This window comes from Acipenser ruthenus, chromosome 2 (genome assembly GCF_902713425.1).
Source record: "Acipenser ruthenus chromosome 2, fAciRut3.2 maternal haplotype, whole genome shotgun sequence".
Lineage (NCBI taxonomy): Eukaryota > Metazoa > Chordata > Actinopteri > Acipenseriformes > Acipenseridae > Acipenser > Acipenser ruthenus.
Window position 1 is genome coordinate 35683912 of NC_081190.1, and position 10944 is coordinate 35694855.

Here is a 10944-nt window from a genome sequence, read left to right on the forward strand (position 1 = left end):
ATTTGTGCTAAAGCATGTAGAGTTTTTCACCACAGTAGGTCAAGCGGTTCTATGTGTGGCCTACATTCTTACAGGCCATGATCATTAAATCACGTATTATATCGTTTACAATTTTAAATCAGTAAGGTTGCACAAAGGATTATTTTTTTTTTTTTTTTTTTTACATTGGAAATTCATATTTCCCTTTGTAATTTCAAATGCAGGTATTTTTCATGAAATTTGAAAACTAAGTGTTCATATAAAATAAAATTGCTCATATTTACCACCAGGCAGCAGTGTGGAGTAGTGGTTAGGGCTCTGGTCTCTTGACCGGAGGGTTGTGGGTTCAATCCCAAGTGGGGGACACTGCTGCTGTACCCTTGAGCAAGGTACTTTACCTAGATTGCTCCAGTAAAAATCCAACTGTATAAATGGGTAATTGTATGTAGAAATAATGTGATATCTTGTAACAATTGTAAGTTGCCCTGGATAAGGGTGTCTGCTAAGAAATAAATAATAATATATTTACATGTGTCCTAATACCATCAATATGAATCACAGCATTTTGCATTGAAAATACAGTCCTTTTGGGCATCAGTGTATAGGGATAAGATAACAAACGGGTCATACAACTGTAAGCACAACCAAGCACCAGTAAACCACAGCACATTAAAAGCATTATAGAACATGGTGTGTTTTTTATAATTACTACTTCCCTTTTTTTTCTTTTGACTAATTTACGTTAATTTTCTAATGTACAAAATACATTTCCCAACCCAAATGTAGAACCTGTTTTTGTCAAGCTCAATGATCTACTGACCTCAGAATAGCAGAGTTAATATTTTAGAAATTTGACAATATTTGCAACCACAATAAAAGTAATATTTCATCTTGTATCTCTTTTTTCTGTTTGTTTGTTTACTCTATTTTAGTTACATTAAGTGGGGAAATGTTTGAGACCACAAATAGATATTTACTCCCAATGTCACTGAGTGATGTGATTTGTTTAGAAACTGAAAAGCGATCGATACAAGCTGTGTTTTCTCACATTTGGAATGATGTTGGGAATTTAGTATCTGTTTTGGCGGAACAATAAAGTTTAGTTTCTATTACATACTGTTCTATTTTGGTATGAAGGAAATACCACTGATTTGTTTTTAAATGTATTTATTATCTTGACGAAATTTCAGATGCATAACATGAAATGAAAGAAACCTTTGTTTCTTATTTTTAAACATATATATATATATATATATATATATATATATATATATATATATATATATATATATAGTATTTTAAAAGCACATTTAGTTGTTCCATAGTTTAAAAAAAATACTCTTAACACGTTTCTCAGTTCTGATTGATATACACGATATGGCTTAACAGGTATCAATTTAATTCTTAAAGGAGAGTAGAAAAGTCTGAATAAAACACCGAAAATCAGAAGCCCTAATATGTTACTGTTAAGGCAACTGCACTTTCAATAATGCAACCGATCAGCACACGTCCAGAAACAGATCTCGCGGGACTCGGGAGATACAGAACTCAGATAGTTGCTGGGAAATGTAGTTCAGAAGATAACTGCGCATGATTAGTCTCCCTCTGAAACAGTAGCTTTCAGTGCTGCAAGTGCGGTGAAGGAAAATATTTAGTTCAGGCTAAGGTGTACACAGTGGATGAGAATTACATTGTGGTAACCGTCTGTAGTGCAAAATCAGACTGCTTCTAGTTCCTAGTATTATTTATTTATTTTTACAAAAATGGCTATGGATTTGACTTTCCTGGGGACTGGCTCTGCCTACCCTTCGCCGCATCGCGGTGCCTCAGCGCTGGTTCTTCGTATAGAGGGGGACTGCTGGCTATTTGACTGCGGTGAAGGGACTCAGACCCAACTAATGAAGAGCCAGTTGAAAGCTAGTGAGTTGTAGTCTGTGTGTTTTGATGTCGCAGCCATTTAAGATTGTAAGCATGTTGTGAGCTCATGTAATGAATGTCGACTGTTTTGTTTCTAAATTGACGCGAACCGATGACGACACAAAAAAATGCAATGGGGAATATTGCAGGATACCCGCGTCCTATAAATGTTTTTATTTATATTGACATAAGCATTAGTTACTGTTACCTACCGTCCGCGTGTAGTTAAGTTACACAATGCAAGAATTGTATGCCAGACACTGTAATGTAAAATAGTAATATTTTTAGGAAGCATTGAATTTTGTTTTTATTGCAAAGAGGTATACAAACCAAGCGTTAATACAATAATAATTTAGTAATAATAGCTAAGCTTGCAAGCATTTCACCCATTGACATAATGGATTTAACATAATGGAGTTAACACATCTAACTTAATGTAGTCATAAAATACATTGCTATATATATATATATAATATATATATATATATATATATATATATATATATATATATATATATATATAATGTAAGTAGCAAGCTATTGAGAGCTAATAAACTGCATTGTTTTCTCTGATTCAATGTTCCAGGTAGGATCACAAAAGTTTTTATCACCCATCTTCATGGGGACCACATGTTTGGACTCCCTGGTCTTCTCTGCACTGTGAGCCTCCACTGCACTTCCACCGCTGGCAAAGATCACCAGCCTGTGGAGATCTATGGACCGATTGGGCTGAGAAAGTTTCTTCGAGTCACTCTGGGGCTTTCCAGTTCACAGCTGCTGTTTCCTTATGTAGTCCATGAGCTTGTTCCTACTGCAGACCAGAGTCCATCAGAAGGACTTCTGGACCCAAAAATGAGTAACTGCGATGAAGGACTTCATCCACAAGAAAGCCAAGGAAGGACTATCCATCTGGACCCGGCACATAACTCCTACACCCTTATTGAAAACGAGCAAGTTGTTGTTAAAGCATTTCGGCTTTATCATCGGATACCTTCCTTTGGGTTTGTGGTGCAGGAAGGGGAGCGTCCAGGAAAACTAAATGTACAGAAGCTGAAGGAGCTGGGTAAATATACTATGCAGCACTTCTATTGTCGCTGTCATTGTTGTTTTAACTTGTCTTTTCTGTGTTCCGAACTTCAATTAAGTTGTCTGTCATGGGTATCCATCTGTACTGGCTAATGTGCTCAATGGGTGATGTACTGTTGGTCAGTGACAGAAAGGTTGGCAAAGCTTGGATATTCTGCCTGTAGGTATTCAGTTTCAACCACTAGGCCATAATAGGTCCTCACAGACCATGTTGACAGTTAATTTTTTGTAAGCCAGCTTGTTTTTGTTTTTTAATAAAGCTGTGCTGGCCACTTTGGGCAATATTTTGTTCTGCTTGGAGATGTTTTGTACTTTGCTGTCTGTTTAATTCACTACTGCAGTAATAATGTAAACATGTTATTTTTTTGTAGTTAAGGACTGTGAATGGGACTGAAAACTGAACCCAAAACTCAGAAACAGAAGTTCAAAAGAATGGTGTAATTTTTATTTACAGTGTCCAAAAATTGTATTCACACAACACAAAAGTATAAACAAAATATTTTCAGTAGGGTAGAAAAGAGGGTAGTCTTCACATGCTGACCTTTTTCCACAAGGTTACAAGGGGCTCGGATTTTGGTCACAGTGGTTCTCTTGTTTGTGTCCGCCTCCTGGTCACAGGTGGAATTGTGGGCTCTATTGTTTTGGAGGTATAAACAAAATTAATTATGCTGCAAAGTCTGAGGTTTCTGCTGTAGCCCTCCTATGCTTCTGAAACCCGACTAACTCCCAAGTCATCAAAATCCCCTTATATACTTTAAATCTCCGCCTCCACAATCAGCGATACACCTATCACTAGTTGACAGGTGTATCTCTTTAATCTCTGTATTGGAGAAGGGAAGGTTGAAAGCATCTATGTGGCTGACCTTACCAAGATGGCCACCGTAAACTGGCCATAGACACTGGTCTGGCAAGGGAAGGAAGTTAATGGCTTTAGCACCTCCGTATGTCGAGAGGCCAAACATCACAACTAGATGTCCCTCACCCTGTCACAAAGACAAAACCCCACGACACAGAAATTAAAAAAAGTATGCTTTATTTTACTGATGATTAAGACATCAAAGCATGAAAATTTGCCTCAAACTTGGTTTGTGTGCCCTTCACAGATTGGAACACAGGGTAGATAAAAGGAGAATATATATTGTGACAGGGCAGATCCCTGCCTGTAAATAATGTGCATGTTTTGGTGGTGGTTGGCAGGGATGGGGTTAACACCCAGCCTGCCAAAATCCATGTGAGAATGTGGCTGGTCTCAAACGAGGTAACTGTTGCTAAGTGGGACCAGCCACATGAAATAAAAAGGGAGTGTGAAGCTCCATTGAGAGGACCATCAAGAAGCTGGTAAAAGATGAGGTGCTGTGTGTAGAACAGAGAAGAAAACCACTGAAGGCTTTTACCCAGCCTGGTTGAAAAAAAAACTTAGGTTTGAGAGAAGTTAGGTTTTGTTTGTTTATTTTTGTGTTTAATTAACGTGCACAACCACGCTAAAACTGACAGTTTTTTTAAAGGGTGCAAATGAGCCTGAGCCAGGGCTTGGTCACAATATAATATAATATAATATAATATAATATAATATAATGGACTGGAGAGGAGGGCTATAGTGGAAAATTATTAACCTGAGGGAAGACTATTGTTACCGACAGGGGGCTATAATGCTGATGGTATTGCACCCTGGAGGTAACAGTAGTCTTCTCAAGGGGCATTTAATTTTCCACTATGGCTGAGTCTGCAGTAGATATTTAATATTTGAATCAGTCAAGAAAATAAGTGCGGCAAGGTTGGATAGCAAATACAACTTTTATATATTTTGTTTAAATATAGCTGATACAAGATATGTAAATACATATATAACAGAAAATGGCTTTGAAGTTCGTACCACATAGTTATCAAAGTGTTTTTGCCGTAGAGCTCTCTGTCTGGTTTGCTGACTGCTGCATAATCCAGTTTATATCCCGCCCGTCATATTTGTTTACATCCATCGAGTTGAATTTGTTTGAATTTCAATCCTCTTCTTTTCCATTTAGGAATAAAGGCAGGACCAGTTTATGGCAAACTAAAAACGGGACAATCTGTAGTCCTAGAAAATGGTGTCACAGTTTTCCCGTCAGATGTTTTGGAGGAACCTATCCCAGGAAGAAAGATTTGTATCTTGGGGGACTGCTGCAGCCTTGTGGGCGATGCTGGTCAGCAGCTGTGCCATGGAGCAGATGTCCTTGTCCATGAAGCTACGCTGGATGACACCCAGAAAGACAAGGCCATGGAGCACGGGCACAGCACTCCCAGCATGGCAGCAGAGTTTGCAAAAGCATGCCAAGCAAAGCAACTGGCTCTCTATCATTTTAGCCAGAGATACAAGCCCCAAGCTCTCCTAAAAGAGGGGGATGAGGATGATGTCATGGAACTGAAAAGGCAAGCTGCAGCACTTTTAAATGGCCAGGAGGTTATATTGGCTGAAGATTTTTTAACAATAGTAATTCCAATTAAAAAAGGAGTCTAGTTTTTGTATTGTATTTTTTTTTTATCAGAATAAAATATTTTAATGTGTTTAACATTTTTTTCCTGTAGCCCTGTATTTTTTAAAAGGTTATTACTAACAATAACTGGAGCTAGTTGTAGTTAACTACTGGTTGATACTCTAGGGCAGTGGTGTAGTGATGAATAAAGTGGGTAAACTCCCCTGTTTGGTGGTTGAACAGATTTGTTATTGGCCCTCAGCCAATGCTGTTTACCTGCATAGACCCTGGATTACACCACTGCTCTAGGGGCACTTCTGATTAGTTATCAGGAAATGTTACAGAAAATGGACATATTTGCATATCCGTTTTTTGGCTTAAGTAACTCGTTATTGAAAACATCTTGTCAAAATATTTGTTTAAAAAAAGTGTATTTTAGGGTTACTACAATAACCAATCTTTGTGAACAGAGTTCTGTTAATGAGCGAAGATTATTCCTGTGGCTGTGTTTCCTTTACCAAGCCTTTGCTTACTGTTTTATGTTTGTTACTCTTCAAGATGTAACCTTTACCAACTAGGAAAAAAGAAGCTACTGAATATATAATGTTTTCAAATGCCTTATGACTTTATGGGCTAAAATGATAGAAATCAAATGTATAAAGTCAAAAGTGAACAGCAGCACACAAGAGTGGAGAAAATGCTTTATGACATAGCTCTGGTTGTTTAGAAGGATTCTCCAGAAGATAACAAATATGTATTCTTTTAAATGGTTTGTAAAAAAGGATTGCCTCACAATTTTGAACAAAAACTGTATATAATTATAATTGGGGCTTCTGTTTTTTGGTTTTTATTAATTTCATTTTTTGGTACTTTTTTATTTTTTAGCTATTTTCAAGTTATATGTAAATCGTTTTTTGGTTTTTTTCGGTGCTTTCGGTTTTTGTATACTGTATGAAATTATTGTTTTCGGTTATTTTGTTTTTCTTTCTTTTTTTTTTTTTTTATAAATTTAGTCGTTGTCAATTATTTGTATTATTTTCACCCCAATTTGGAAAATGGCCAAATATTTTTATGCTGGCCTCACCGCTACCACCCCTGCGCTGACTCAGGAGGGCGAAGACGAACACACGCTGTCCTCCGAAGCATGTGCCGTCAGCCGACCGCTTTTATTTCACACTGCGGACTCACCATGCAGCCACCCAAGAGCTACAGCGTCGGAGGACAACGCAGCTCTCGGGCAGTTTACAGGCAAGCCCGCAGGCGCCCGGCCAGACTACAGGGGTCACTGGTGCGCGGTGAGCTGAGGACATCCTGGCCGACCTAACCCTCCCTCCCCCCGGGCGGCGCTCGGCCAATTGAGCGCCGCCCCCTGGAAGCTCCCGTCCTCGGTCGGCAAAGGAATAGCCTAGACTCGAACTTGGGACGTCCAGACTATAGAGCGCATCCTGCACTCCACGTGGAGCGCCTTTACTGGATGCGCCACCTGGGAGCCCCCGGTTTTTTTTTTTTGTTTTTCTTTTTGATATGTATAGTAACTTGACAGTACTTGCACACTTCAATTGTACCTTCTTTCATTGGCTGTCTTCCATAACGAAATCCTTCTGGTCACGGGCATATTCTTAAGGGCCACAGTTTGCAATTCTCTTTTACATTCCATGAACGTGTAATTCCCTATCAAACTGTAATATAGCTTTAAATCTAGCGAGCAAGAACAATCCTCCGTTTCTTGTAATCTTGTTTTAAATCTTGCAAGCTTGTTACAACCCTCCAATAGAAATGTAGAAATTTGCTTCCACTCAGTTGGGGTGGGTTTAAAGTATTCAAAACGAATCAATGCAAGATACAAGTCAGGAAGGAGGGGCATTGCCCAACTGCACTGGAAAGTGTTTTTTTTAATTATTATTATTATTATTATTTTTTATTTTTTTGTAGGTTTATTTTTATTTATTTTTTTCATGGGGAAAGGGGTCAAGTCAATGTGATTTGAGTCACCATGTCCAGTGTTTTTCCGGTGTTTATTGGATATACACTGATTTAATTTTTTATTGTATGGGGGGGGGGTGACAGAGAGCGAATGAATCCAAGTCACAATGTCCCTCCCGACCTGTGAGGGCACAGTATAACGGGAACAGTGTGCCCTGGACTGGATGGTTTGACAGTTCATTCCAGGGTCAGTCGGAAGTCATCCATTCGAAAAAGGAGGTGAAGCCACAATACTAGAAGTCAGCACCTTACTGCGGTAGGCGATGCGTCAGTCATGCATTGGAGGAGACGTGATTGCTACCAAAGGGGGCGTGACTGAAGGTATATCGGGATGTGGCCAAGCTATCTGTTCCGTTGTTATGGTTACGGACGGACCTGTAAAAGGAGTACAGATATAAAATAACTGAGTGTTTTGTGTTTTGTTGTTCTAACTGTCATTGTTTGTCATTGTTAGACGGCTAACACTAGCCAGGAGCTGTTGCTAAAGGCCAGCACCGAACCCGGACTACCCTGCACCACTGTTTGGATAAGCGGTCGTGTGTGTGTTGTGTGTTATTATTATTGCATTATTATTTTGGGACTGAACCCTGTGGTTTAACTGAACGATACACATTGGTGTGTGTAGAGCCATTTATTATTATTTACCAGCAAATAAAGAGCTGTTTAACCGTGAATTGTGTTTCAAATCTTTCCTGAACACTGCATCACCTCTACACCTGTTCACTACAAACCACTTTGCCACATCGGTGTTTTAGCAGTTTATATGTTTTCTTTGTAACCATTGCAAAGCTGACAGAATTTACAATGAACAGAAAACACTTGAACTGTGATTGTGATGCTACATTTACAAATAGGGAAGGGTAGACTATTCTAGAGGATTTATGAAATGCTCTTAAGAAGTAAACATTTTTAATAATTTAATGCAAGACCTTAAATTACTATACGTTCCAAATTCAATTTATAGCCATAACATTTTACGGTACAGACACTGAGGCAAAACATATGTTGTAGGGAGCATATAATGTGAAATAATTGGTGCATACTATGCATGTTTAATGCAATGTAGTCTATCAACCCAAGTGATTTATATATGACCATAGTTTGGGTTTGATATAGTACCATAAATATCAATGCATCTGTCATATGTTTCAGAAGTCAAATAAATAGATGACCAATATTGATGAATTGGCACATTATAACACATTTTATTAATTATGCAATGTCAACCAAACACAGGGTTTTACAAACACAAAACAATTCTCTTTCGTTTCTTCTTCTATTTGTGATTTTTTCAGTATTGACTTCATAGTAACAATGTATAATGCTTAGTTTTGCAGCAATGACATCCTCAGGCAAAGTCTTAAGCACTGATGTCGTAGTGAAGTTCATGAAGTGGCCAGAGGCATATGCTACCCCGGATCAAGAAGCGGAGACAGTGGCAGAAGTGCTGCAGGAAGGCTTTTTCTGCCGGTTTGGAGCACCACAGGGGCACAACTTTGAAAGCTCTCTGCTTTCCTGTCCAACCACTCTCTGCTCGACCCTCTCTAACCTGGCTTCCGCTCTGCTCACTCCACTGAAACCGCCCTCCTGTCTGTCACCAACTCACTAAACTCTGCCCGAGCTGCCTCGCTCTCCTCTGTCCTAATTCTCCTCGACCTCTCTGCTGCCTTTGACACTGTCGATCACTCTATTCTACTATTCTCTCTCGCTGACCTGGGAATCTCTGGCACTGCTCTGGTCTGGTTCTCCTCCTTCCTCTCCAACCGCACTTACCAGGTAACCTGGCGTGGAGCAACCTCAACACCTCGCTGTCTCTCAACAGGAGTCCCCCAAGGGTCAGTCTTGGGTCCTCTCCTGTTCTCTCTCTACACTCGCTCCCTGGGCCCCCACATCGCATCCTATTGTTTCTCATACCATTTCTATGCTGATGATGCTCAGATTTTCCTCTCCTTCCCCACCTCTGACTCCACCATCCCCTCCCGTATCTCTACCTGTCTGTCTGCTATCTCCTCCTGGATGCACTCGCATCACCTCAAACTCAACCTCTCTAAATCTGACCTCCTTTTCTTTCCCTCCTCCTCCTCCCCCTCCTCTGATCTCTCTATCACTGTTCCTCTGGAATCTACCACACTCTCTCCCTCCTCCTCAGCCAAGAACCTCGGAGTCACCCTGGACCCCTGCCTCTCTTATTCCCAGCACATCTCCACTCTGGCACGCACTTGCCGATTCTTCCTGAGCAACATCCGAAGAATCCGACCCTCACCAACTACGCCAACCAGCTCCTGGTCCAGGCCCTGGTACTCTCCCGCCTAGACTACTGCAACTCCCTCTTGGCTGGCCTCCCTGCATCCGCCACCTGTCCGCTCCAGCTCATCCAGAACTCTGCTGCTTGCCTGGTGTTCTCTCTGCCTCACTTCTCCCACGCAACTCCACTGCTCCGCTCACTCCACTGGCTCCCGATCACTGCTCGCATCCAGTTCAAGACTCTTTGTACTAGCCTACAGATGCCTTGACCAGACTGCGCCCAGCTACCTCCAGACCCTCATCTCTCCCTACACCCCCACTCGACCTCTCCGCTCCTCCTGCACTAGAAGACTGGCTCTACTTCCTTTACGCTCCCCTGCCTCCAGAGCACGTTCCTTCTCCACCCTCACCCCGCAGTGGTGGAATGACCTTCCTACAGATGTTAGGACTGCCCAGTCCCTGACCACCTTCCGGCGCCTCCTCAAGACTCACCTCTTCAGACAGCACCTGTAGAACTCCTCTTTTTTTCCCCCCTGGACACTTATCACTCTTCCTTAAATGCGCTTTACTTGCTCTTATCTGCCCCCTATTTTATTGCATTTAATCCTGTACTTTAGAGTACTGTAATCTGTCAAGTGTTATTTAATCTGTAGTATTTTGTATTTAATTATATCCTGATGTAACTATCACTGTCACTGTTATCTGCTCCGTTATTGAATCGTATTTTGTCATGCTTGTACTTGCTAGAACCAAAGTCATTGTATTTATCTTGCTTTTAATTGTATTATTACTTGTACTTGTGATCCTTGAAATGTATTTTTGTTTACGACTGTAAGTCGCCCTGGATAAGGGTGTCTGCTAAGAAATAAATAATAATAATAATAACTTTGAGTCCTGGGTCTTTGCAGAGATGTACCATCAGACCCACACCACTCCGCTGCACTCCCAGAGCGACGGGCTGGCGGAGCGGTTTAACCGTACCCTCCCTGCACAGTTGTCACCGCTAGCCACCAGAAAGACTGGGATGTACAGCTGCCCCTAGGCCTGTTAACATGCCCGTACTATCGTGCAGGAATCGACCAGCTGGACCCCTGCTTTGATGCTGGGCTGAGAGATAAAAATCCCGGCTGAGTTACTGTATGGCCGGCCATCCGATGCTGCAGAGGATACCCCAGATCGTCTGGACACCACGCGTTGCATTTCCTGTGGCCGGTTGCAGGCTGCAGGTTGCCGCCAAAAGCGGTATTACGCCCTTCGGGTGAGGGGACGGCACTTTTTGGCTGGG

The 10944-nt window shown here is 41.1% G+C and overlaps 1 protein-coding gene across 1 annotated transcript; it reads left to right on the top strand.

Moving 5' to 3' along the window:
- Window positions 1-1496: 1496 nt before the first annotated feature.
- Window positions 1497-5535, top strand: LOC117409594 (zinc phosphodiesterase ELAC protein 1-like). Its single transcript, XM_034015868.3, has 3 exons — window positions 1497-1899; window positions 2483-2959; window positions 5004-5535. Exons 1-3 carry the CDS (start codon window positions 1743-1745, stop codon window positions 5474-5476), a joined length of 1107 nt encoding a protein of 368 aa, XP_033871759.3. The 5' UTR covers window positions 1497-1742; the 3' UTR covers window positions 5477-5535.
- Window positions 5536-10944: the final 5409 nt, after the last annotated feature.